The 27,721-nt window shown below is 35.5% G+C and overlaps 1 protein-coding gene across 1 annotated transcript in view; it reads right to left on the bottom strand.

Annotated features, from left to right (window-relative positions):
• The window catches only part of GMCL1 (germ cell-less 1, spermatogenesis associated), a 47,792-nt gene extending 20,319 nt beyond the window's left edge, over positions 1–27,473 (bottom strand). The window contains exons 1-10 of the mRNA XM_012750109.3: positions 26,989–27,473; positions 20,423–20,546; positions 18,531–18,627; positions 17,111–17,208; positions 14,527–14,639; positions 13,838–13,903; positions 12,820–12,904; positions 11,229–11,319; positions 7,010–7,147; positions 958–1,027 (exon numbers count right to left, since the gene is read on the bottom strand). Coding sequence (XP_012605563.1) covers positions 958–1,027; positions 7,010–7,147; positions 11,229–11,319; positions 12,820–12,904; positions 13,838–13,903; positions 14,527–14,639; positions 17,111–17,208; positions 18,531–18,627; positions 20,423–20,546; positions 26,989–27,248 — 1,142 coding nt within the window. The 5' untranslated portion in view covers positions 27,249–27,473. The remainder of the gene's footprint in view (positions 1–957; positions 1,028–7,009; positions 7,148–11,228; positions 11,320–12,819; positions 12,905–13,837; positions 13,904–14,526; positions 14,640–17,110; positions 17,209–18,530; positions 18,628–20,422; positions 20,547–26,988) is intronic.
• Between the last annotated feature and the right edge of the window lie 248 nt (positions 27,474–27,721).

Raw genomic sequence — 27,721 nt, 5'->3', positions numbered from 1 at the left:
ACCACAAATTAGAAAATTAGTTTTACCTATACATAACTATGAGAATTAGGTATTATGAAAGCATTCTTTCAAGTAATATTTCAATATGTTGAAAGAAAATCATCATATAATACAAGGTGAAACACAGTATATGGATTATGTATTCAATTTTACTAATATAGCAAATGACAATCCAAACATTCCATTATGTTATCTAATAGACCAGAAAGATATTCATAAGTTTCATAATTTTATTAAAATATAAGAATATAAGTTGATTAAATTATCTTTTCTCTATTTCAACAACTTCAGTTTTCAATACTTAGTGATTTAAAAAACTTTTTTTATTTCAGCATATTACAGGGGTACAAATGTTTAGGTTACATATATTGCCTTTGCCCCGCCCAAGTCAGAGCTTCAAGCATGTCTATCCCCCTGATGGTGCACACCATACCCATTAGGTATGTATATACCCATCCTCTCCTCCTCGTCCCCCCATCTGCCTGACACCTAGTGAATGTTACTACTATATGTGCACTTGAGTGTTGATCAGTTAATACCAATTTAATGGTGAGTACACGTGGTGCTGTTTTTCCATTCTTGTGAAACTTCCCTTAGGTGATTTTTCCATATAATGAATGCACTTAAAATTCATAGCAAAAAAAAATTTAACACATTGACTGCCACACTAGAAAAAAAATTTTTTTTCTTGGGACTACAGTATTTTATCAGGAAACAGAATAAAAACTTCAAAAATAAAATGATCCTTTCTAATTTATCAAAAAATTTGTTATTTTTAATTGTTTTCTGTGCATGAGTTATATGCAGCTTGAAAAACAGTTCACGTGGCTCCCAAGGTAAAGAGACGTGTGAGTTACATATGCTTCATGAGTCCCGGGGCTCAAAACTAGAGAGTTAAATACAACTCACATGGCAGTCAATGTGTTAATGAATAATGTTATGATGTAATATACTTACCCCAGCTCACTGTCTTGTTCTGCCCGGAGCATAGCAAGCCACTGCTGTTTATACACAGAAGATAGCCATTCTAAAATGTAAAAATAATAAATAAGAAATAAAGATAGAACATAAGGATTTAAACATTTTAAGTAGTTGATAAAATTATTACCATTTTATCAGCAGTGGAAAAAAATTTAAAAAAACCTATTACCATTTCTATATTCAAGTTTAAAATAGCAATTAAAAAAGCAGGTAGCTTATATTTTACAAATATGCTGTAACAATGTAGCTTAATGATATTTAAAGTACTAAAAGTTATCTAGCTTTCTTTCAGGCTAGACTGTACTTAGATTGTATACATTCAAATTAGGATGTAAATCCTTAATTAAAGGCATATTCTTACATTTAATAGTTTCCTTTTCACAGTTCATATTAATTTTCAATTGTAACATACCTAAAACAATATTTTCAGTGTTTTACAAAAGTTCTACCGAAAACTGAATGGACTTTTCCTTTATTAAATTATCTAAAAATAAAAATTCATTTTTGGGGAAATAAGCTATCTCTAAAAGTTAGCAAATAAAGCGTGTACATTCAAGAAATAATTTTGGGATATTAGATTTAGATAACTATTAAATATTTTAATTTAAATTATTTTAAATAGAATAAAAATTATAATTACAAAAAAATTAAATAATTGGCTTAGCACCATATTTATCTTTCTGCTCTTGTTTATTCCCAACCAGAAGGGGTTGTTTTTATATTTTTTAACTTTTTTTTTTGAGACAGAGTCTCACTCTGTTGCCTGGTCTAGAGTGAGTGCCATGGCATCAGCCTACCTCACAGCAACCTCATACACCTGGGCTCAAGCGATCCTCCTGGCTCAGCCTCCCAAGTAGCTGGGACTACAGGCACGTGCCACCATGCCCAGCTATTTTTTTCTATTTTTAGTTGTTTGGCTAATTTCTTTCTATTTTTAGTAGAGACAAGGTCTCACTCTTGCTCAGGCTGGTCTTGAACTCCTGAGCTCAAACATTCCGCCTGCTTTGGCAACCCAGAGTGCTAGGATTACAGGCATGAGCCACCATGCCCAGCCCCGAAAGCATTTTAAAAAGTTAAAAACAGGAATACATATTTGCTCCTCTTATCTTGCCTTAATCCAAAAGTAAAAAGTCAAACTTGAAATTTTTCTGGTCACTGGTAGCTCCAAATACAAACTTGAAATGGGCACATCAAAGCAGTATTTGACAGTGTCATAGACCAGCAGCTGCAGTTCTAATCTACAGCAGTTCTGAATGTAAACAGTATTTTCCCAGTAGGAGAAATGAGGCAAGTTAAGATTTTAGGTCCTGTGCCTTAAAAGCAGCATTCCAAAAACAAGTCAATGGAATACAATGTTAACAGCTATTATAAGGGTTGCAAAAAGAATCCCTGGTAAAATATGGGATGGAAATAAGTGAAACAGGTTCCTTTACAGAGTTTTTAATATGTTTATATACAATCATATCTCTCAAAAGGGAAATAAATACTAGGCAGAGTTTGCCAGAATCCTTTTTTTTTTTTTTTTAAACAGAGTCTCACTTTGTTGCACAGGCTAGAGTGAGTGCCATGGCATCAGCCTAGCTCACAGCAACCTCAAACTCCTGGGCTCAAGCAATCCTCCTGCCTCAGCCTCCCAAGTAACTGGGACTACAGGCATGCGCCGCCATGCCCGGCTAATTTTTTTCCTATATATATTAGTTGGCCAATTAATTTCTTTCTATTTATAGTAGAGACGGGGTCTCACTATTGCTCAGGCTGGTCTTGAACTCCTGACCTCAAGCAATCCACCCGCCTTGGCCTCCCAGAGTGCTAGGATTACAGGTGTGAGCCACGGCGCCCAGCCCAGAATCCTTTTTGATAGAGTGCTAGTATTGGCTGAAAAGAATCTGAAAAAGTGCCTTCAGGAAATTTCAACTCAGTAAAAACCAGTTTCAGATAAAACCAGTATCAGATAAAAGTTCCAAATAAAAACTCGAAAGGGGCACTTCCTAACTTGCCTGGTATTTTATTGTTTACGTGAATGGAAAAGTGTATCTTCACACACACACACACACACACACACACACACACTTAAAATCAGAAAGGCTTACAGCAAAAAACTAAGCCTATAAGTTGAACTGTTTTATGAAACACGTAAGTCAGATGTAAATGAAGGTGAATGACCAGAAGTTTACGTAATAAAAATTCCTACAGGGACAAATAAGAATAGTTTGTACAGAGCATCTAGGTATAAAATCTTTTTATAAAATCATGGAGAAGCCTGGCTCAAAATATTCAGATATAATAACAAAAATCTACATCCAAAGCTATTTTCTGAAAAAAATTAATTACATGGATTTATATACCTTTTCATTTTTAGCAACATTATTTTCACAAAATGGACAGTGAGGTGATTAGGTAGAAAGCTTGAACAGAGTGGCAGAGATATAATGTAATTGCTAAAGTGAATGAAGAGAATGAAAAAAGAGGAATGACCAAGCAAAAGTAGCGTAAGGAATGCCACAGTCCAAGCTTAGTGTTGAAAAGTGAATTTGTGGTGGCACCAATACAAAAGTTGTATGTGCTGCAGCAGTACTCAGCACAAAGTTGAGGGCACAGGAACAAAGCTTAATTTAGTTTTGGGATTTTGCTAGTAACTTCAACTGTGTTGAAGGACACAGAAGTAATTGTGAGAGTGATCTAACATGATCTATTATGAAATCCAAGCCTGACAGGGAAGAAAAAGCAGAATTTTGAAAGACTGGTAGAAAATGGAGGGCTTAAAATGGACTGGAAGTTAAAGAACAGTACAAAAGGGAATGAGGCTATGAACATGCTAGTGCTAGAAGGTTATATAATGGCCTGAAAACTACTAAATTTCTTTTTTTATTATAAAATTTATTTATATTTTGAAGAATGAATTAATTTATTTCAAAGTATTATGGGGTTACAAATGTTTTTGATTACATGGATCACTTTTGTAATGCTTGAATTAGGGTTAAAAGTGTGCCTGTCACCCAGGTAGTGTTTATTGTACACATTAGGTTTTCACCCATCCCCTTCTCCCTTCCCCTCCTTGGTTTCCTTTGAGATTTACTTCCCTCTACGCACAGGTGTGCTCATCAGTTAGTTCCAATTTAATGGTGAGTACATGCAGTGTTTGTTTTAGACTTTTTTTTTTTTTTTCGAGACAGGGTCTCAACTCTATTGCCCAGGCTACAGTGCAGTGGCCTGATTACAGGTCACTGCAACCTTGAATTCCTGAGCTCAAGCAATCCTCCTCCCTCAGCCTCCTGAGTAGCTAGGACTACAGGTGTGCCCCATCACACCCAGCAAATTTTCAAAAATATTTTGTAGAGACAGGGGTATTGCTAAATGTTGCCCAGGCTGGTCTTGAACTCCTAGCCTCAAGTGATGCATCTGCCTGGGCCTCTCAAAGTGCTGGGCTTAAAAATGTGAGTCACCACGCCTGACCAACTAATGGATTTCTGATCCTGAGAAATTCTAGGTTACAAAAAGGTTCATGGTGTTTCCAGGTTGTAGGTAAAAGGTACCTAATGTTTGGCAAAGACAAATGTTACTGGAGTTCAGGTCAAACAACTAGGAGGCTAGGGTAGTGAATGGATTTGTTCATATGGATACATTATGTGACTGGATAGGGGGCAGGGTAGAACAGATAGTAAATTAAGTATCCAAGTCTTAAATGAATGCGGAGAAATGACTAAGGGTCAGTAGAGAAAGGGAAAAGAGTCAGATCACATGCAATAATGGTTTGGAAAGGGCAGTGAGGAGCTAGGACCATGACTATCTGCCCTCTTAGCCCTATTATTAACAGAGTGAGGAAGACAGAACGTCTTCTACAGAGGGAAGATAACATCTGGAGAGCTAAAAAAAAGTGGAGGAAAGAAATGGAAGATTTTGAGATTTGTCTGTGGTTCCAGAGCACATAATTAAAAGGTCTGAGGAATGGTAAGAAGTTAGTTCAGATGTATCAAAGTGGAGGGAAGTATGACAATGAGAATATGGAGTAAGATACTTAATGAACCTAATGACCCTAAGATAAAACTAATTCCATGAAATAATGGAGTTCAACTGTGCTTGGCACACTTGTGTCCTAAAATAAAGTGCTTCTATACAAAGCCCTGGTTTAACTTCTAATTAAACGTGTTTCTAAATTTTTTACCTAAAGATGGTAAATGGATGTACTAAAACTCCCCAGATTGCTGAACCCTTAACTTTGATTAATGTTAACACATATTTGGCACTATTTCTGAAAAATAATCAGTGAATTTCAGGTTAATCAAAATTATTTCAATTTATTTCAAATCTAATATACTTTCCCATTTAGAGAATATACCAGTCTATCTCAACAATGTGAACTAGGTAATCTCTTTCTGTCCCCTCACAGTGTGACATATAATTATCGATTTATATCTGTAAGCTGGGGTATTACAAATTTTTAGAAAGCCTTCTCCTACAATTTCAAATCAGAAAAAAAAAAAAATGACTAAAATCTGGCCAAAAATATAGGGTCTAAATTCTTTCTGATTTTATACTGAATAAAATATTTCAGACTAGAAATACTTATACCCATCTTGCATTCCAAAAATATAAAGCTTATCCACCACTTGCATCACAGGCACACCTAAATTAAACTACTTTAAAACAGACTTTTTTTTTCAGTCTTCCAAAATTCATTTCTAAAAAGCCTTAAAAGGAAATATAATTGGAGAGTGGTATATGTAATTGGCCTTGGCATCTAATATTACATCACTGCTAGGGATAGGTGTTTAACACATACTAAATCTACCACAGAACTGCTATACTATAAGGAATACAAAATTCAGAGAATTTGTGACTTAAACTGTGTCTATAAAGCTGCTAAAGTTATTTTATAAAAATGCATTACTTTCCAACATATCAGAAAAGTTAACTCTAGGTTTTCTTTCCATTCAATATCTTTCCAAATGAGTATACAGATTTCAAGAACAATTTAAATCTATCAACACACAGCTATATCAAAATTGAGGTGCCAAAAATAATTACAACTTTTCAGATAAATCTATAATTATTACTACAAATGTTTATAAATTTATAAGTAAATATTCAAACAGAAATTCTAGTTTCTATTACTTATATGCATTTACAGTACTAAACTGGATCTTTCACAAGCATTAGACATTTAACTTAGAAAGTTAAATCAATAGTTGTTGCAAAAAATTTAAATTACAATGAACAAATACATTTGCTTCAGCATGAAGTTTAAGACTTTAGAGTAAGAAAAGAAAATATCAGAAAATAAATTTAAGGAGTACTAATAGAAAAAGCAATTGTAAACTTAAATACTTTAAAAATCATTTTTATTTTTATTTTTTTTTGAGACAGAATCTGGCTTTGTTGCCCAGGTTAGAGTGAGTGCCATGGCATCAGCCTAGCTCACAGCAACCTCAAACTCCTGGGCTCAAGCAATCCTTCTGCCTCAGCCTCCCGAGTAGCTGGGACTACAGGCATGCGCCACCATGTCTGGCTAATTTTTTCTATATATATATATATATATATATATATATATATATATATATATATTAGTTGGCCAATTAATTTCTTTCTATTTTTTTATAGTAGAGACGGGGTCTCGCTCAGGCTGGTTTTGAACTCTTGACCTTGAGCAATCCGCCCGCCTCAGCCTTCCAGAGTGCTAGGATTATAGGCGTGAGCCACCACGCCTGGTCTAAAAATCATTTTTAAAAGTCTGATTCAAAATAGTGTCCTAGTTTGTCAAATTAAAGAACATTAATATTACAGAATATTATATAGCCATTTAAATATTCTGGAGAGTATTTAATGAAATGAAATATGGGAAAATGACCACAATATAGAATATGAGCACAGAAAATTACCTATATAGTATAATTCTACTTTGGCATAAAAATGTGTAACTTTTTAGAATTAAGGATAATTTATTTTCTTCAATATTATTTTCTATGATATATATGACAGTTATAATCAGAAAAATATTATTTAAAATCATAAATTAATCATATTCTCTTACCTGAAGGTACTACAGAATCTTGTTCAATAATTCTTGCAGAAGCCAGATCACTAATAATATACTGCAACCTCACATGTCTGAATACTGGCACATATGGCTTTCCTTGCTCAGTTTCAAGGAAGGTCATACCTTCAAAATCTATAAAAAAAATAGTTTAAATTAAATAGCTATTCTTTTTGAATCAATTTATTTCCGAATTGTTTTTATGGATGTGAACAAGTATACACACACATACACATCGTACTAGAATACAAACAAGTTAGTTTTGAACTTTTCGAGAATTTTGCAAACCTCAAGTGTGTGAATAAAACCTTACGGAAATTTTTTAAAAAGCCCTAAGAAATTAATTTTGGTCCTAATTAGACCCTTGGGCTGGGAACTCAGCTGCACACCTTTCTGGGGTTTAGAGTTTACAGTGCAGCAAGACAGGAAAGGAAAGCTTGAGAAAGATACTTAAAGTTAGATTCTCTCTCCAGAATAGTGCCTCCCAGGGACTAAACGCTCCAGTGCAATTCTAGAGCCCAAAAGCCTCATAAGTCTTCATAAGATACACAGGACATGGAACATCTCTTGGGATTCTTCTAACTTATGCTTCAGCTATATGTCATGAACACCAATTAATGTATCAATTCTCTATTAAAATACAAAATAATATATGGTAGTCAGATTTGTAACACATGGATAGTATTAATTTATTATTCAAATAATTCAAGTTTATGAATTTTTTTTTTTTAGGGAGAACTAAGGTTATTTCTAAAAATTATTCTCAGTTTGTATTCCAGTGTGCTTTCATGAGTGGGAAGGAAAGGTCTAGAGTTATTGTTATCAGACAAGGACTTGTGCATAAGTCCTAGTCTACGTTTTCTGTTAAACAAGGTCTACATACCCATGGGAGCATACTCAGCCCTGCTGTTATTAAGGATAAGAAAAAAAAGATGAGAGTTGTCATTGTAGATTATTATGTCTCAAACCATATTTCATATGGAACATAGGTTTTCTGTGAACCAGAAAAGTGCTCCCCACTAAAATAATTTTTTCCTGAAAATTGTGAAAAGATAACCCAGTTAATGAATTTTTTTTTTCTTTTTAGAGTCAAGGCCTCACCCTGTTGCCTGAGCTAGAGTGCAGTGGTACAATCATAACTCACTCCAACCTCAAACTCCTGGCTTCAAGTGATTCTCCTACCATGGCCTCCCAAAGTGCTAGGACTACAAGTGTTAGCCACCGTGCCTGGCCCACATTTTTATCTTATGTATTTTAGATATTCCTTTGTCACTTGCCTAGAGTTAAGCAAAAAAACAAGAAAGCAGTAAACTCATTTAAAAAATTAATAGTTAACTTTCCTTATTTATACAACAAGCATGTGACTGTGGATTTATATCTCTTGCCTTTTTTTTTTTTTTTACAATAATAACAGTTCTAGTTCATATATTGAATTAAATATGCTAATTTCATGGGGTATGCTGAGGATACTATTATGTTCTTACAGGTGCTCTGTCACATGAACAAGTTATAAAGATCTAATTCTAGATTATCTCATAATAATCTGATAATTATCCCATGAAGTCTTTTCTTCAAGGCTATAGAAGAGATTGGCTCATTTATTTTTGTAAGAATTCAAAGAATCAAAAAAATGTTTTAAAGTTTCTTGCCAGCCAACATGTGGCCATACTAACTGCATCAAATGCAATAACAATCCTTAGATATAACTCTGTAGAAAACTTTCTAAATTTCTATTGTTTTCTTATAGTCCTGATCAATATATAATAATTAAGAAAACTTAAAAGAAACATAACAAAATATAATGGGTGAGGGGACCATAAATCATGTTTCTATCCTGTTTCTTGAGTATGCATCACTTATAATTTTAAAACTTTGAAATGACCCTATGAAGTCCTCCAGAAAAACAAGGGAGTCAGACATACATTTTGCTTTGAGCAATAAATGTCTCTCTGAAAAGTTATCTTAAACTGTATACTTTTACACTACAGAGACCAGGAGAGACAGCCTAGAATAAAACCGTAAGTGGACCACAGTTGCCTATTCTGGTTTGTGCCACTTAGTCTAACTTCTCTTTTGATAGATTGCTGTGGTTGACCTAGCTGGAGCACAAATAAGCATTAAGGTTATATCAACATTTATTGCTTCTATTGAGTCCTTTTGCCTTTTTAACTTCTCCATTCTCCTTAACTTTTTTGGTTTTTCTTTCTCCCTGTTTTTCATTTAAATTCTCTAATTTTCTTCTCTATAATTTCCCTAATCCTTCTTTAATTGCCATAGTGTAACACTAAACTGTAATTTAAGATATAAGTTTAATATTTTGTTCTTCAAGTAAATCAAGTTAGATTTTATTGATATGGTCCTTTACACATTTTTACTTCAAGAGCTTGATAGGAAAATAATTTATCTGGCTGTGAGCTAGGAAATCTGAAATAATAAAATAATAATCCACAGATTTAAGACAAAAAGAGCACTAAATTTAAAATTAAGAACATATATTCTTCAAAAGACATTTAATAAAGTAAAAAGATAACCTACAAACTGCAAGATAAATGCAAAACATATTTATGACAAAGTACTGATTATCAAGAATATATAAAGAATGCCTACAAATCATTAAGAAAAGGTAAATCTGATATTAAAATAGGAAAAAACAGACATTTCACAGAAAAGGAAATATATGGCCAATTAACACACACACACACACACACACACACACACACACACACACACACACACATTAAGACCACAATAAGAAATAGTTCCAGAAAAACTGAACAAAATGGTATATTGTCCAGTGGTGTACTACAGCTAGCTTGTGCTGGCTCAAAGGAGCTGATGACTGTGTGCAAATCTCTTTTCAACTCTACATTAGTGATGTCATGTTGGTAGCTCGAAATCAGTCATGCTGGGAGAATTTGTACCAGGGAAATGAAATAATGCTACAAATCAGGGACTGTTTTTTCCACAGTCAGCTTTTTGGCACACCATTGTTATGTATGTTAAGACATACATGCATAATGTAATAACATTATTATCATTATTATTTGAGACAGGGTTGCCCTCTGTCGCCCAGGATAGAGTGTAGCCTTATCACAGGTCACTATACTCACAAACTCCTGGACTCAAGTGATCCTCCCACCTCAGCCTCCCAAATAGCTAGGACTGTAGGCTGAGCCATGACACTTGACTGATTTTTTAATTTTGTGTGGAGATGGGGGTCTTGCTATTGCTCAGACTGGTCTTGAACTCCTGGGCTCAAGCAATCCTGCCTCGGTCTCTCAAAGTGCTGAGATTATAGGCATGAGCTGCCATGTTCCCCTACAATAAATTATTTTTTTAAGGCAAAAGAATAATAAACCCCAAATTCAAGATAGTAGTTGGGGAAAATCAGAGGGACACAACAGAAAAGAACTACATGAGTAGACTGAAGTTATTAATGTTCTAGTACTTGAAGATTAGTTCACAGAGGCTCAATATATTATTAAAAATAAACAAAAAAGGTGGCCATATACAGACCATAAATGACAAACTAAGAAAATCATGAACTAAGGTATAACTTATCTACTACTTTGCACCTGAGGGCCATTAAAATTTTTTTCTACATCTGTTTTAGCAAAGTAAAAAATATATTGTATGTAAAAAATATATTGTAAGTAAAAATATATAGGATATATTGTATGCTCCCCCTCTGCCCAGATAAGACCTCATAGCAGCTGCTCATAAACAATTTGAGATCAATCTCCATGGAGAATATGAAGAAAGGTATGGAAGCTCTCCACCTCAAATGCATGCAGCACATACATACATATCAAGCTCTGCATCCACTTTGGGGGGCTAGTGACACATGGAAGCCTATCCATGGCTCCTAAGTTAAGAATTATTCCCAAATGGGTTACAGGCTGTTAGGGAAAATTCAATGTGGTCAAACAAAGACAAATGCAATCACCAAGAACTGTTGGTGATAAAATGAGAAAAGCAATAGCTTTGGGAGATTAGAGTATGGAGACAGTTCAAGGAGTAACAATTTAGATAACAATAGGAAAGGCATTTTGTTATCTAGCCTTAATCTTCTCACTGTAAATGAGGGGTTAAAGTAGATAATTGCTAAGGTTCTTTCCAGCTCTAACATTAAGTCTATAAATAAGTCAAGGTCTGATTTTAATAGATTTCATTTTAAACAAAGATAAATTTTCAAAAAACAAAAATTCAGGCATACCTTTTTTCCGTTTAGAAAACCAGACATCTGTTTCTGTCAAAAGCTGTTTTAAAGATCCATTCCATGAAGGCACAAGTTGAAGGAACATCCACTAGATTTTTAAAAAATTAAATAAGAAAAAAGTTGTAAGGTTTCATCACCTAATGGTTTTACATTTTCAAATTGCTTCCACCTTAAAACATAACACCTAAAAAATTTAATTTCCATGTTACAAGTAATTGAAAGAAAGTAGAACTACTATTAAATATTATACATGACAGGTTTACATGCTTTAAATTTTTCATGGCATTAATTATAGTCTAATGATTAAAAACTGGATGTGTCTATGATAAGGAGTAAGCAAATCCCTGAAAAGTATTTACAGTCACAAACAAATCATAGACTACTGTATTAAAAAGGTGAAGGTTTAATATATATTACAATAGAAATTTTATACTAATTAATTCTACTCACAACTCAATTTCACTAAATACTATGTGAGATTATAAGAGTAAGAAATCAAACACGTGAAGAAGGCGTTTTGTCTTGTTGTTGAGACAATATACATAGTCGTTAAGAGCATGGACTTTCAATAGACCTGCCATTTAACTGCTGGGCAAATTACCTAATTTCTCTCAGCCTTAATTTCTTCATTTGTAAAGTGAGCATACTATGTCTACCTCATAGAACATTAAACGACTTAATATGTAAATATTTAGAAGGGTACAAGGTACTATGTGAGTATTAGCATTTATCGTTACTGGCATAAAAGCAGTATAACAACATGAAAGAATGCATGCTACTGTAACTCAGAAATGGGCTCTCTACCACTCCTTTAAAGACTGGATAGCCCAGATACTAAACTTCTTCAAAGAAAAATAGTAATGGAATCTCATCTCTACCATAAAAACAATCGCAATGATATAACCTAGAAGGTATACAACCATGTAAATGCAGACATTTGCCCATTCTGGGGACAAAAAGCTAAAGGCAAAATTATACAGCAAGAAAAGAGCAATGGAGTAGAACTCATAAGCCTAGCCTCTGCCTCAAGTCTGTCACTTAGTATTTGTAAGGATTCTGCATCTCACCATCTACAGTGAAAGAATAGCTGGTTTTTCTCTTCAAATAGTTGTGAAAATAAAATTAGATTAAAAAATGTTGAAACCTTTTAAGAGGATGAAGTAAAACATATCCGATGTGCTAATAGGCCTTTAAAAGAAGAATTAACATTTTCTAGAAAAAGTATATATAAAAATTTCATCATGAAATCATAAATTTAAAGCTCAACTTTGAAAACATTCCTGAAAACCATATAAAACATTTAAACAATACCTTTTATATAAAACATTTCTGATTCTGTAAATAACAACAACACGTTTGTTGTTGAAAAACATCTGGGAAAAAACAGAAAAGTAGTCCTAAGATAGAAAAGTACAAAGAACAAAGTTAAAATCACTCATGATACCAAATCCCTAAATATAAAGACTTTTTAACATTTTGGCATATTTCCTTCTCCTTTTCTTACATTTATAACCATCCCTTTATCACTGGACACTAGTTGTTTGCAATTTTTCACTGCTATAAGCTATGTTGAGTGATATGTCAGTACCTTTTTTAGAGCCGTGTACACATCCATCTCCACTTGCATCACAAATAAGTTAGAGGAACCAATGAGCTGTTTCATGACGTTTATGCTGACAAAGATAAAATAGGGAGTGAGAATGAGTTTATCTTCATGCAGAAGCTGAAGGACTCTGGTAGAACTAAAAACTTTTTAAGTCTTTATTATCAAAAGAAAATGTGGAACTAAAATGACAGCAGTCTTTTTGCCCAAAGAATCTTAGAAAATAATCTATCTGAATACAAGGATACTTTTAATTCAGACAGTGTGCTATGAAAAGTCTTTTTCACATGGACAGGGAAGCAAATAAAGAGCTTTGATCTACTGATTAATCAAGTTAAAGCAGGGTCCTAATAAGGTAACTTAGCATGTTCTGTAAAGTGGCAGTCTTCCTCTTTTGCATTGCACAACCCCACTTCCATGTTAAAAAAAGACACTTCTCTTGTCAAAATTCATTAAAACAGCTACATCTTCAAAGTAATCTTTAACCTCTAGGCTTAAGAGAATTGCTTAGTCATAAAATACGTTTAATTACTATTAAAGAGAATAAGATACACAAATATGTTTGTTTAGAACGGATATGACATCACCAGCTGTTTGTTTTGTTTTGCTTTTCCTTTTTTCTTTCCTTCCTTCAAGCCATGAAAAGCCAGAAGAGCTTTTGGGTTTTTAAGATGACCACTATTATTCAGCTTCCTATTGAAAAATCTCAATAAGAAACTACCATTGTCCCTTGGTATCCATAGGGGATTGGTTTCAGGACCTCATGAAGATATATATTATGAGAAAACTGCTAGTTTAAATCTATGAGGATATACATTATGTCACTTACAACAAAGAAATATGTGTAGCATTTCTTTAGTTTATGAATGTAGTTAAGACCTTTCATTGAATTGTTCACTTTCCTATAAGTAATACACTTTTGTGTTCTACAAAAATATCTTGCATACTTTAACAAAAGATATTTTAGGATGATTAATTATAAAGGCGTTTAAAATTCAAATACCTGAGTTCTTTAAAAAGTTCAACATTCTGGTGAGTCATTAAATTGTTTAAAAGCCATTCGAGGCACCTGAAATTAAAATATGTAATTATTACATTATCTATTAAGTATTTATAATTTATTAAGTAGGACTCACAGTTAAAAACAGAAAATTAATCTTGCTAGGACATGCTCAAAATTTTTAGCTTCACAACAGAAATTTAGTATTGTTTTTGTCAGTGGTTATTAAGAGAACATTCTCTTTATATTAATAAGGGCATTTCTAAGAAAATTCTATTTCAAGTTTGTGTTAAATGGTTTATGAAGGGGTATGCATACTACTATAACCTTCATTGAAATCTGAAAATGGGTACTACAATTCTCAAGAGTTAAAAAGACTGCCCATAGTTGCACTCATATAATGTCTATTACTCTGTAACGGACTACTCTTTAAACAATTTTAATAGAAAATGTACTAGAAAGTGTGACCATAGTTTTTATAAGCATAACTCACCCATGGTCACTTAAAAATACCACGCTTTTCGGGAATTTACTAATTAGAACAAAAGTAAACAGGAACTTTTTATTTAACAAAATTCTATCCCCATCTAATTTTTCCTTAATTCTTCCTTATAGCTTCATATTCTCTTAAGAAACCAAAGAACCAAATTCCTAAAAGTGGGATGGGAGGAAAAACAAGAAAGGTAACTCACTTTTTCTTTACAGAATCTAATCCATAGGTCCCTGCTGATGTGTAATAGCCACATACAGTTTTCACATTAATTGTTTCCTTCATTGTCTCACCACACTGCTGTATTAAACCATCCTGTAAATATAAATAAGCACTGGAAAGGCCCATTTCACATGGGAAAAATTAGCTCTCATATGTGCTTTTACACATTAAAAAGTAAAAACAAAAAAAAGAAGAAAGAAAAGAAAGAAAACTCATTAAGTGCAGCAAGCCTAAGTTTTGTTTTTTTTTTCTTTTACAAGTCCAATAAAAATACTGAAAAAAACTCAGTTAAATACTTGGAATTTAAAAATGGGAAAGGAGGGGGAGTAAGCAGTAAGCTAGAGATGAATATCGCTATTCTCTTTCTTTTTTATTCTTCCCCAGACATTTGCAAATTTCTTAAGCAGCATTTTGCCTATTCTTTTTAAGAACTCTTTACAGTTAGCTAACCACATGATGGACAAGTAAATAATATGTATTATCAGAAAATGTTTATTAAAGTTTAAAACACCTATCAAATCTAAGAGAATCACCTAAGAAAAATATATTATTAAACAACTTATATTAATCTAAAATGTTAATATGGAAGGTTTTAAATGAATTAACTTTAATATATGAAATTGTCACTTTTCATTCAAATTCTAAAATTTATTCACCATGTGAGTATATTATTAAGTTAGAGTTAGTAAATCATAAAAATAATGCAGAAAGTGAATTTAGAACAAAACCAAAAGGACCAAAGTTAGGAAATAAAGTATATTTATTAGAAATAAAGTATTGAAAAGATCAAAACATTAATAAAAATGAAATGACCTCAGCCAAAGATATTTAGCAAGCTATTCACTAATAAACTTCAAATAAATCAGTACATAAATGCCACATAAAAAAAAATAATTTCTTTTTAAAGATTAAAACATTAACCCCATTAGAATTTTAAACTTACCTGGAAGTCATTCTAGACTCCTCCCCTTTCCTCTTAACATCTTGTCTGTCACCAAATCCAGTGGATTATCCTTGCTTAGTCTCTCTGGTATCCATTTTTCCCATCCACACTTAGTGCTATGCTATTACCCTAATTTAGACTCACACTTGGACTACTGCAATAGGTTTTTGTCTTTAATGCGGTACTCATCTTGCCTTCTTCCATCCATCCTTCACACTGTTCCTGAAGTAGTCTTTCTAAAACATAACTTTATCTTTCCCCTGATTAAAATCTTCCAAAGGTACTTACATGTAAAGGCTAAACTTCCTAGCAATAGAGACTTTCATGATCTGGTTTCTGCTTCCCTCTCTTCAATCCTGCTTACGCTAGAGCCATGTTCATTGTAGATTCTCTAATCCTCCACTGTTTCACATCTCTAGGTCTGTTTACTCTGTTTCCTCTACCTGAAAGGCTCTTCCTTCCCCTCTCATCATACGTTGTAAGATAAGCAGACTTCAACTTTCAAGACTCAATTTTGAAACATAAATTCCCTCTGTGACAACCATCAGATTGAACTAACCACTCCCTTCTTTATACATCTGCTGAATTCTACAGGATGCTCATTATCATACCTGTAATATTGGACAGCTCTTACTTTATGTTTGGGTTTGTATATCAACCCTCCTTCTCCCGCTACACACACACACACACACACACACACACACAGTACTGTGAGCTCCTTGAAAGCAGGAACTACATCTTAATTTACCTTTGCATTTCTTTTATTTTATTATTTTATTTATTTATTTATTTTGAGACAGAGTCTCACTTTGTTGCCCAGGCTAGAGTGAGTGCCATGGTGTCAGCCTAGCTCACAGCAACCTCAAACTCCTGGGCTCAAGCAATCCTTCTGCCTCAGCCTCCCGAGTAGCTGGGACTACAGGCATTTGCCACCATGCCCAGCTAATTTTTTGTATGTATATTTTTAGTTGGCCAATTAATTTCTTTCTATTTTTTTTAGTAGAGACAGGGTCTCGCTCAGGCTGGTTTCGAACTCCTGATCTCGAGCAATCTGCCCACTTCGGCCTCCCAGAGTGCTAGGATTACAGGTGTGAGCCACCACGCCTGGCCTACCTTTGCATTTCTATGCCTAGTTTGACACATTGCTCAATATACTTCTGTTAAATGAACCAAATCTATCCTTTTACCAGATTAAATACATATGTGGTTTACACATAATTATTTCATAATAAAGTTTATATGCATAGTAGGCACACAATACGTTTTGAACCCATGAACCAAATTAATTAGTAATCATAAACCACCTGCTAAGTAGTAAAGGTAAGTCATGAATGGATAGAATGAACTTAGATGAGTAAATATTTTCCACATTATAGTTATGTTAAAGATATCTACACAGAAACAGCTTGCATTCATTTTATACAGACATCATGACTCCCTCAGTTGTAATAAATTGCTTTTAGTTAAGCGTTCTAAATGATTTATGACAAATGGCATATTTATACATTTCATTTTTGTTTTAAAAATTGTAAAAAGCTAAGTTTTATTTTTGTTTTTGGAATAGATACTTTGCAACAGAGATACCACTGTGATCCTTTCTTTGAATAATGTGCATACTTACCAGCTGCAACATACAAGCTGCTGCCAAAATGGCAATAACTCGACTCGGCTTTATTAAGACATCATCTCGATACAGTGAACCAAATGCAACTTGCAGTGCTGAAAGCAAAGATACACATGTGGAATGAAATAACAACTATATCTATTAAGAGTATTACAAAAATATCAATGACTGTCTTTACAAACAAAGACATTTGTCTGAATCTGGTCTGTACACAAAAGGACAAGAGAAGTATCACTCATTAAAATGCTAGTAATGTTTAACTGGGTGTAATGGCACACGCCTAGTCCCACCTATTCGGGAGGCTGAGGTGGGAGGATTGTTTGAGCCCAGGACTTAGAGCTGCAGTGAGCTATGATGTCACCACTGCACTCCAGCCTGGGTGGCAAGCAAGACCCTGTCTCTTAAAAAAAAAAAAAAAAGTAAAATGCTAGTAATGGTTACTAACAGTGTTAATTCAGTAACAATGTTGTAAATTTCTATTTATTCTAACAAATCTAGCTTAATTCTTCTAACATTTAATCCTGACATTAGTTAGTGGTCAGAATTAAGACACCCTTGGAAGAAGTTTTATAAGATACTCCTGAGTAGACCTATCATTAAGTACAAATACAGGCTCAACAATAATCATAACACTATGGCTTTCCGTGCTTTGCCACTGGGGAATGTGGTACAGCTCCTGGTCCTGTCCATGCTACACTCAATGCCCAGCCCCACAGAAATCCATGCCTGTCCATCCTACTGTCCACTGCCACTCTCATGAATGTCCCACATGGTTTGCTTGGTAAATATTTTTTTCTTTTTCTTTTTCTTAAAGCTGTTGGAACTGTGTGTGTGTATATGTGTGAGTAAATATTCTTTTTTCTTTGCCTGTATGTTGGCCACTGGTTACTTCCATGTGAGCTATCAAGGAGGGGAGCAGAAAGAGCACTGGAATAGGAATTAGGATACCAAAAATCTGATGAGGCTCCCTAAACTGCTCTGAGATCTAAATTAAGTCCCTCAAATCCTCTGGGCCTCAGCTTCCTCAACTAAGGATTAAAACAACACTGATTATGATCCATACCTTTACTGTTCCCAAAAAAGATCTTTATAGGCAGGGAATAATCAATGAGTATTATTTACCAGATTTTCAATGCAATTAGTCATATTTTTCCTTCCTTCACCCTACATCATCTATATTCCAAGCAGAAATATTTACAAAGATAAGTAAACAGAGTGATAAGGCCCATGACTAAACAGATTAGGGATAGGAAGAACAGGACTGATAAACTATGAAGTAAATCATTATAAAATTATTACTTTGGGATGTTAAAGGGAGCTTTTTTCTAGACTACAAGGTTAGGATATATATTTTCTACCAAAAGAATAAAAAGATTATGTTTTATAACTTTTATATAATAATTACAGTGGTGGTTACCTTCTATGTCAATATTCTGGTCAGGAATCTCCAGTTCAATAATATTCATGCCGGATTCTTTCCAAGAACCACTGAACATACTAGAAAAGTAGCCAGACTTAAAAAAAAAAAAAAAAAAAAAAAGTCAATGATTATCCAGTACTTTCTGTGTATTCCAAATTAGCTTTCCAATTCTAACTATTTTATCAAAACTAATCCATTATTTTATTTCAAGAGAAAAAGAATTGCCAAATATGTCTACAGGAGAAAAGAAATTAAGATAAGGATACTATTAGGTTTATCGAAATATACTTTCAGTTTAGTACTATTTAAAATAAAAACTAAATCAAGTCTCACGATTTGCTATCTAAACTGAATTCTGACACTAAAATTTGAACCTGGTTATCTTTTTACTTAGTTAAAAAAATTTCTGAGTATATTACATTTTTGTTTTCCTTCTCAATGAGGCTCTAAATTCAAGCTTAGAAACTGTCATGTATTTAACTATCCCTCATAAACACATGACAGCACAAAAAATCTATGCATAATAACGTACTGAGGAGGAGGGAAGAGGAGACTAAAAATCCCCAAACTGTTGAATCTTTACCATACCTTAGTGGCTGTTAGGGTCCAGACCAGTCCCAAATCAGCACTAACAGGATGATCCCCAAAGAAATTAGGGAAAATCTAAAATTTAGTTTACTCTCATAAGAAAATTCCAGAATGGACCTGAATTCTTGGAAAGGTACTAGAATGAAGTCTTTAGTAATCTTCCTGATAACACCCCTCATAATTAAAATTACTTTGAAATGGATCAAATATTAACTATTTAAAAAATTTCACTGACTACTTAGTACATAGAAGGCCCTATGATTACAGCAATAAACTATGTTTCTGTCCTCAGGAAGCTTACATTTTAGCATGTGACTTGAACTACAATTAACCTAGTTTCCATGAGAGGTAAAGTTTTAACAGAGGCATTCTCACCCTCAAGTTCACAAAATTAATTCAGAGATTAAAAAGAAATGATATGAACCATTTTATTATCCTAAACTTAAAACCAATATTTGAATATTCTCAGGGCTACATACATCAAGCCAAAGTAAATTCATTCAAAAATAAATTTTAAAACATAATGATTAAAGAGTTAGGGAGGAAAATTCCTTTTCAAATGTTTTTACTGAAAATTTTTATACTATACAGTCTTACCAGTAATTACTCTCAAACTGTAAAGAGGGAAAACATAAGTTCCAAATGATAAGAACTGTTCATTGTTTTATTCCGATTGCCTAGAATGATGCCTAGCACATAGCTCTGATTAACAAATGAACAGAATATTTGAGCCATTAAAATAACATTTTACTCTATTTTGATAGCTCTGAATCTTCAACATGGGGTGGCAGGCAGTAATATTTTCAGCACAGAAACTGAATAGGTATACTCACTAAATGACCTGGTCTATAGACTTTTTGGTCTTGTCTTTAACTGAATTTTCCAGGAGAGAAGGAAGAGTATGTGTTAAGAATTTTCCATTCACATTCAACCTGAACTACCAAAGCAATGTTTCAGATGAATTTATCTAATTTAAATAACCATATACAAAATAAATTTAGCAATCCTAACTCTAATGTTAAACATTTGCCCCTTTCATCAACAGAAGGCACCAAAATAAGTACCTTATTAAAGTAGTGACAAAGAGGTAATGTTAGGCTAGTATGATGCTGAAATCTCAAAATCTGTTTCTAAGCCAAACTAAGTTTTCACTAACAACATTTGCCATTTTTCTACTAAAATAGACACTTTATCAAATGAGAGGACTTAATTACTAAAAAAGATTACTCTGAAATGCAATGAAGAAGAGCAAGACTTTAGGTGACTACCCTGTTACTCAAATAGAAAAATAAAATACTTACTTGACATAAATATATTTTGTGTAAGTTCCACTCTTCTCCTAGAGCACAAATCTTAATGTCACTGTTTTCACCATTCAAAAATAGTGTTTGATAAATATATTTGGATGTACTCTTTAATTTTTTCCTGTTAAAAGAAATGTGAAAGTTACATATATATATAAAACTGAATGTTTTACTGATTTTGCACATATTTTAAAATGCTCCTCTTGTTCAATTTCTATTAAATAGTCAACCTGCCCATTGTATAAAGGGATAAGGGGATATTATATATTCAAATTTTTCATGTACATAAGAGTACATAAGAAACTACTAACAGTGGTTATCTCTGGGGTGCTCTATTCATAGGAGAGATGACAGGGGATAGAGAGGGGCAGTATGGAGGGAGACCTTTCACTATACACTTGTTAGCAATTTTCGAACTAATTTAATTATCTATTCAATAAATTAAGAAGACACCGCAGTGGTTTTTACTAATTTCCTTGTTTAGAAACCAGCACTATAGAGGATCTCAATATAATTGCAATAATCTGCCATGCAACTAGACAATGGAGAAGAGTAAAAATTACTACCCCAGTAATTTTTTAAATAACTTATATTTAATCTTATTTTGGTAGTACAAACTATTTTTAAACTAGTTAAAATGTTTTTCCCCCACTGAACAAATGGTGTGCAGCCTTAGATCAAAGGTTTTCAAAACTATGCTCAAGGAAGCAGCATATTAGGGGCCACCAAGGAGAGCAGAGGGATGAACTCTGGGCATCTCACCTAACTTCAACCAGAGCAGCACCACCTATTTGTAAACATATGGGATTTCTGTGTAAGAGTTAATTGAAAGGAAGAATTGAATTTTTTTAAAAAGTTTAAAAATCACTGCTCAAGATGGTCTAGTAAATAAGAAAAGGCCATAGGTGGAGACTGATCAATATCTTTTAAATTCCTGACCAATTCTGACAGCTTTCCTAGTAGATAAAATTTTTAAATCTTTTTAAAAATGAAGTAATTATTTCTGATGGTGTACCGAATTAGTGTATTTAACAACTCTTCTTAAAAGATAATAAAAATAGCACACACTTGAGTTTGAAACCCAGCTCCCCCACAGCTCAGTTACCAAGCTGTAAAAAGAGGATATTAATATTATCTACTTCATTGGTTATGGTGAGAAATAAATGAGACAATGTATTTATAGTTTCTAGTTCCTGATGGCAGAAAGAGCATATGTTTGCTTTTCATCTCTCTCCAAATTACATTAAAGATTAAGAGTACAAAAAGGAGTAAGTCCACAACAGCATAAAGCTGAGGGTGGGCTCATTACCTGATGACTGGCAGATCTGGAGGTTAGAAAATAAACTGGAATGAAAAAGAGCAGTGAAAGCCACAGCCCAAAATATATTAAGAAGGGATATGATGGAGGTTGAGTGTATCTGCCCTTTAGAATGGGAGTGGGGGTGGGGGAGAGGAGGTCTCAGAGAAACAAAAGGCAGAAGTGAGAAACTGGGCAGAAAACGGGGAAACCTGTTCCTCTAATGGCCTCCGTCAATCTCTATGAACACAGAGTACAGATAAACAGAGTTTAGATACCCAGGCAAAAAGATTCCAAGACTTTTCTAGAAAGAAATAGAACAAACCTACCAGGTAGATATAAGGCTTTAGAGTAAGTGTTGGTGCCCCAGACAAAGCAAAACTCATTCTGGCATTTGAGGAATCTGTAGCCTGTTAAGTCCTAACTCATTTATCCTAGGTCATGGTTCCCAAACCGTGTATCAAAGCACCTCAAGCACCACAGCAAACTCAGAGAGGCATGTTTAATATTTTAAATTTGAAGGAAACAAAGCAACATCTTTCAAATATCATTCAATCTACTACTAAGTTGCGTGGCTCCCACTATGAGGTATTTCTTTTGGACTAGGGGTGCCAAGAAAAAAATTACTAAGACACTAAGGGCACTGTAATCAAGAAAGCTTAGGAATCTCTGCTTTACAACAAAGCAGCCCCACCCATAACCAATTTAGTAGTCAAAGATGTATATTGGAAATAGATCTACTCACTCAATTAAAACACACATACATACACATCAGTTACTCATCCTTAAATATAAGTGGACAACCCAAAAATCATCCAACATGAGGAAAATTAGGAGAATTAAAGACCAAAGAGAGAAACTGGCCCCAGAAGAAACATATAACTCAGGCAAAAGAACTTTAAAAAGAAACAAGCCCTCAGATTCATATACCTAGAGATCTGAGATTATTACATTTATCGATATAAAGAGGATGCTAAGATAAAAATGTACTCAGAATAAGAACAAGCTTTTTAGAAACTAAAAATATTGTTGCTGAAATTAAAAAAGAGTGGTTGATGAAAACGTTAAGGATATTTCCCAGAACATAAAGCAAAAAGATCTAGAAAGGAAAAAAGAAAAGAGACAGAGATATAATCCAAAAAAATCCAAAATCCTGTTAAGAAGGTGGTATAGTTTGGATATTTGTCTCCTCCAAATCTCATGCTGAAATTTGATGCCCAATGTTGGAGGTGGAGGTGTTTGGGTCGTGGGGGCAAGGTCCCTCACAAACATGGCCTTGGTGCCACCCTTGTGGTGATGAGTTCTCACTCTATTAGTTCTCCCAAGATTTAACTGTTAAAAAGAGCCTGCACCTCCCTCAACCCTTGTCATGTGACATGCCTGCTCCCCCTCCACCTTCCAACATGATTGGAAGCTTCCTGAGGTCCTTACCAGAAGCAGATGCTGGTGCCATGCTTCTTGTACAGCCTACAGAACTGTGAGCTGAATAAACCTCTTTTCTTTATATTTTATCCAGCCACAGCCAGATAATCATGCCTGTAATCCCAGCACTTTGGGAAGTCGAGGTGTGAGGATCACTTAAGGTCAGGAATTGAGACTGGCCTGAGTTACATAACACAGCAAGACCCCCATCTCTACAAAAAATTGAAAAATTACCTACGTGTAGTGGTACGTGCTTGTAGTTCCAGCTACTTGGGAGGCTGGGGTGAGAGGATTGCTTAAGCCTAGGAGTTTGAGGTTAGAGTGACCTCCTATGATGACACCACTGCCCTCATGCCTGGGCCACAGAATGAAACCTCTCAAAAAACCAAACGAGCCCTTTATAGCAACACAAAGGGACTAAGACAGAAGGGTCCCAGAAAGAGAAACTAAAGATAACAAGAGAGAGAAAATTATGGAAGAAATGAATGGACGAAAATTTCTGCAAACTAAAGTAGTATATGAGTCTCCACATTGTCAGGATCCAACAACTGCCAAGGCCATTAAAAGCACATTCTTAAGCACATTCTATTTGAATTTCAAAATACCAAAGAAAAAGTTTCAAACATTCCAGAGGAAAAAAACCCAGTCACCTAAAAAGAAAAGATAATTAGACACGGATAAAATTTTTCATCAGTGCTGTAGGTCTGAAGAAAATGAAGTAGTATCATCAAAGATATGAAGAAAAGTTACTTTGGGTTAGATTTCTACATCCAAAGGATGAATAAAGCGAGAGACTAAATTTATATTTAGATATGAATAAATTACCCCCTTTTTGCACCCTTTCTTGGGAAAATACTTGAGAATATTCCCCTTAAAATGAGTGAGAAAGAAAAATATACAGCCTACACAAAATAGTGGATCCAATCCTAGAGATGGGGTGAAAGTCAGTCCCAGGATAAGAATAGACATTCAGATAGCAACAGGAGGATAGAGGGAGGTCTAGGGTTTAGAGGAGAAAAATTCCAAGCAAAAATATGTTTCAAAAGATAGAAAAATCTGAAGATATGATAAGGGAATATCATCCTTTTGTCAATGGGGCAGGGGAGGCAATTAAAAACTCTAGAACAATAAAAAAAAAAAAATACAAAAAAGGCACTGTCCAAATAAGATACAAACAAAAAAAGGGGCTGACTTTAAGCATTTGATGGAATGTAAGATTTCATTTTACTATGAGCTTAGAAAATTTCTCCCTTCAAACGACGGGGTTTGTGACATTAGATCGATGAAGTATGATTTATAATCCTAGCACACTACTTGACTTTGCAGGAAACAATATTTACATAGTTGTAATACTATTTACTAGATTTCAATTTTTAGAGACAATCTGTGGACAAAACACTCAAGATCTGGTATTGTAGAACAATGTGAGAACAATTGTTCTGGTATTGTAGAACAATATGAGTTTTAACAGTCTTGTCAATGTAAAAGAAAAACAAGCAGTTGACAAAAGGTATGAGGTAAAAGGTGGGCCTGGAAGCTAAAGCTTTTCATAGGGTAGTTTGTTGAGGTGGGGCAGCACACCAGATTCCCTTAGGAAGCATATCAGGCTCAACACAGAGTTTCAGGTCTTAATAATTTCTTACACCCTTTATCCATACTGGGCTGAATAACCCAGGCATTTTCCACTAATAAACACATACTAAATTCTGATATACATTTTCTGATAAAAGTTTGCTTTAAAAATTTTCCATTCCAGGCCGGGTGCTGTGGCTCACGCCTGTAATCCTAGCTCTTGGGAGGCCGAGGCGGGCGGATTGCTCAAGGTCAGGAGTTCAAAACCAGCCTGAGCAAGAGCGAGACCCCGTCTCTACTATAAATAGAAAGAAATTAATTGGCCAACTGATATATATATAAAAAATTAGCCGGGCATGGTGGCGCATGCCTGTAGTCCCAGCTACTCGGGAGGCTGAGGCAGTAGGGTCGCTGAGCCCAGGAGATTGAGGTTGCTGTGAGCCAGGCTGACGCCACGGCACTCACTCTAGCCTGGGCAACAAAGCGAGACTCTGTCTCAAAAAAAAAAAAAAAAAAAAAAAAAAAAATTTTTCATTCCAGCCAGGCATGGTGGCTCACACCTGTAATCCTAGCACTCTAGGAGGCTGAGGCAGGAGGAATGCTTGAGCTAGCACACTTCAGCAAACTTTTTCACCACCTTATGGGCTACACCCACACCTTTGCCAACATCTGAATCTTGGGGGGGGGGGCGCAATCTATTCCAAATTTGTTTCTTCCTTGGGTATTCTGCCTCAGCCTTAGAATTCGTGACTACTCCCTATATTTTCTATTCCTATATATTTTAGAGAGCTCTTTACCTTAGTGTTTTGCCCCTAGTAGTAAATTCCCTGTTCCTGGTTAACAATGTTTATATTAAATTTTCCCTGTTTACTGTGTGGTTTCTCTCCTTCAAATGGGTCCTGACATATATTTCAATAATTACATTAAATATAGGTAGTCTAAAAACTAATTAAAAGGCCAAGATTGTCCTATTGGATAGAAAAAGACCCAATTATATGCTGTTTACATGATACCTACTTTAAATATAAAGACAGGTAAAAAGTGAAAAGATAGAAAAAGACATACCACTCAAACATTTAGCAAAAGTAGTGGCTATATTACCAGGGATAAAGAAGAATGGACATTTTGTAATGATAAAGGGGCCTATTCATCAAGGAGATATAATATTTACTGAGTGCTTATATGCTAGGCACTGTGTATTGTGTTCATTCTCATTATCTGTCAAACACTTTAAGGCAGGTATTTAGTGTCTTAAATTTACATATGGTGTTATAATGCTATTCAGTGCAGAATACATACAAGAACTCAAAATTTGAGCTCTTAAAACTATCCTACTCTGACCCTTCAAAAAGGTTACTCAACAGTATTCACAGTACGCGTCCATTTTGGTAAATAAATACAAACATACATAAAACTGTATGAAAGTTTTTATAAAGCAAACTATTAACAGTCTTTATCTATGATACTTTTTAAAACAATAAATATGTAACACTTGTGTAGCAAAAAATTTTGAATCATTTTTCTAAAGTTTCACTTAAAAAATTATACCTGTGACCCAACCAATGACCTTTAAAAACAAAAACAGAACCAAATAGTGTATGCAAAAATATAGTCTACTCATAAACTACATTCTTGATCACAAGCAAATAAATATTACATTGTTCAACTCTTCCAAAAGAAAGGTTAAGCAAGCTGCAGCTCAGCTTTACGTGCAGTATACCACAGTCAACTACTTCAACTACTATGGACTTTGAAACATTTTCTTGCTGGTTAGCAACAAAGGTGCTCTATTAATAAACTTCACCTTTATAATTAAGAACGCGTGTGTGCAATAATTTCCCCTCCAGTGAGTGGACAATAGGGGTACCCATCTAAATTTAGTCTTTGTACAATTTAAGGCAACCGGATGCAAAACAACTTATTCTGAGGCTACCCACTCAGAGAGGGCAAAGCTGTAACAACAGGGAAGAGCAGCCAGCAGGTCGTCTCTAAGGTTTAATGAGACGCTAGCTAGAGCTTGGCGTCCCTGTTTCATCTTGGGGCTCTACCACCACCCTGGCAGCGTCTGTAGTTTACAACGCTGAACACCAAGCGTCTCCCAAGGCGCTCGCCAAACCGCCCCGCATCGGGTGGGCTCCCACCTTTACCCTGTTGCCAAGGGCATGTCGCGTCTTCACAAGCTGGGGAAGCACCGCAAGCGCACCGGGCGCCGACCCGTCCCCAGGCCCAACAGGTGAGGGTGCGGGGCAGCGCGGGCTCGTCCCCCACGTACCTTCGAGGGGTATTGAGAAGCCGCTGCTGCTCGTCCCCTTCCTCCTCCTCATCGTCTGTCTCAGATTCAGGGTGACAGTAGCAGAAGGCCCCGCTGCTCCGCTTGCGCTTGCGGCTGCCAGGGCAGTAACAGAAGCCATGGCCCGCCGCGTCGCCTCCAGTCTCCGGCCTCTGGACCGAGCCCCCCGGCCCGGAACCCTGCTCCTGCGGGGCTTGGGCTCGCCCCGGGTGGCGCAGCACTCGGCTGCTTAGCGAGCCCATGGGCCACGGCTCCCCGGGACTTCAGGGAGCGCACCTCAAGGAGCCCAGAGGAAAAGGTCTCCCGTCATGGCCCGGCCGCCGCCGCCGGCCTCCCGCAGCCCAGGTGCCTACACCGCCACCTTCTCCCGCACAGCCCCAACCGTTGCAGCGGACGCTGCCGCCTCCATCCTCCGCCCCGCCCGCCGCGTCTAGCCGCGCGGCGCGCCAGGGCCGCAGGACCCCACCCCCTCGCTTTCGCAACAAAGCGCGGGCCGGAGGGCGCATGCGCGCGGCGAGCCTCCGGAAGGCGCAGGGAACAGCGCGTCTGCGTGGCTGCTGAAGTCAGCTCAGAACCCGGCGTGCGTGAGCTGGCGGGTGGTTTCTTGCCAGACGTGGGCCTAGGCCGCGTATTGATCCGCACTTTGCGGCTGGTCTAGTTTTTGGCCGTAGTTTGCACGCCCGTTTGTGTTGGTAAGACTTGGTATTCCAGGTCG

This window comes from Microcebus murinus, chromosome 3 (genome assembly GCF_040939455.1).
Source record: "Microcebus murinus isolate Inina chromosome 3, M.murinus_Inina_mat1.0, whole genome shotgun sequence".
Classification (NCBI taxonomy): domain Eukaryota; kingdom Metazoa; phylum Chordata; class Mammalia; order Primates; family Cheirogaleidae; genus Microcebus; species Microcebus murinus.
This window is presented reverse-complemented; position numbering and strand designations above follow the sequence as displayed.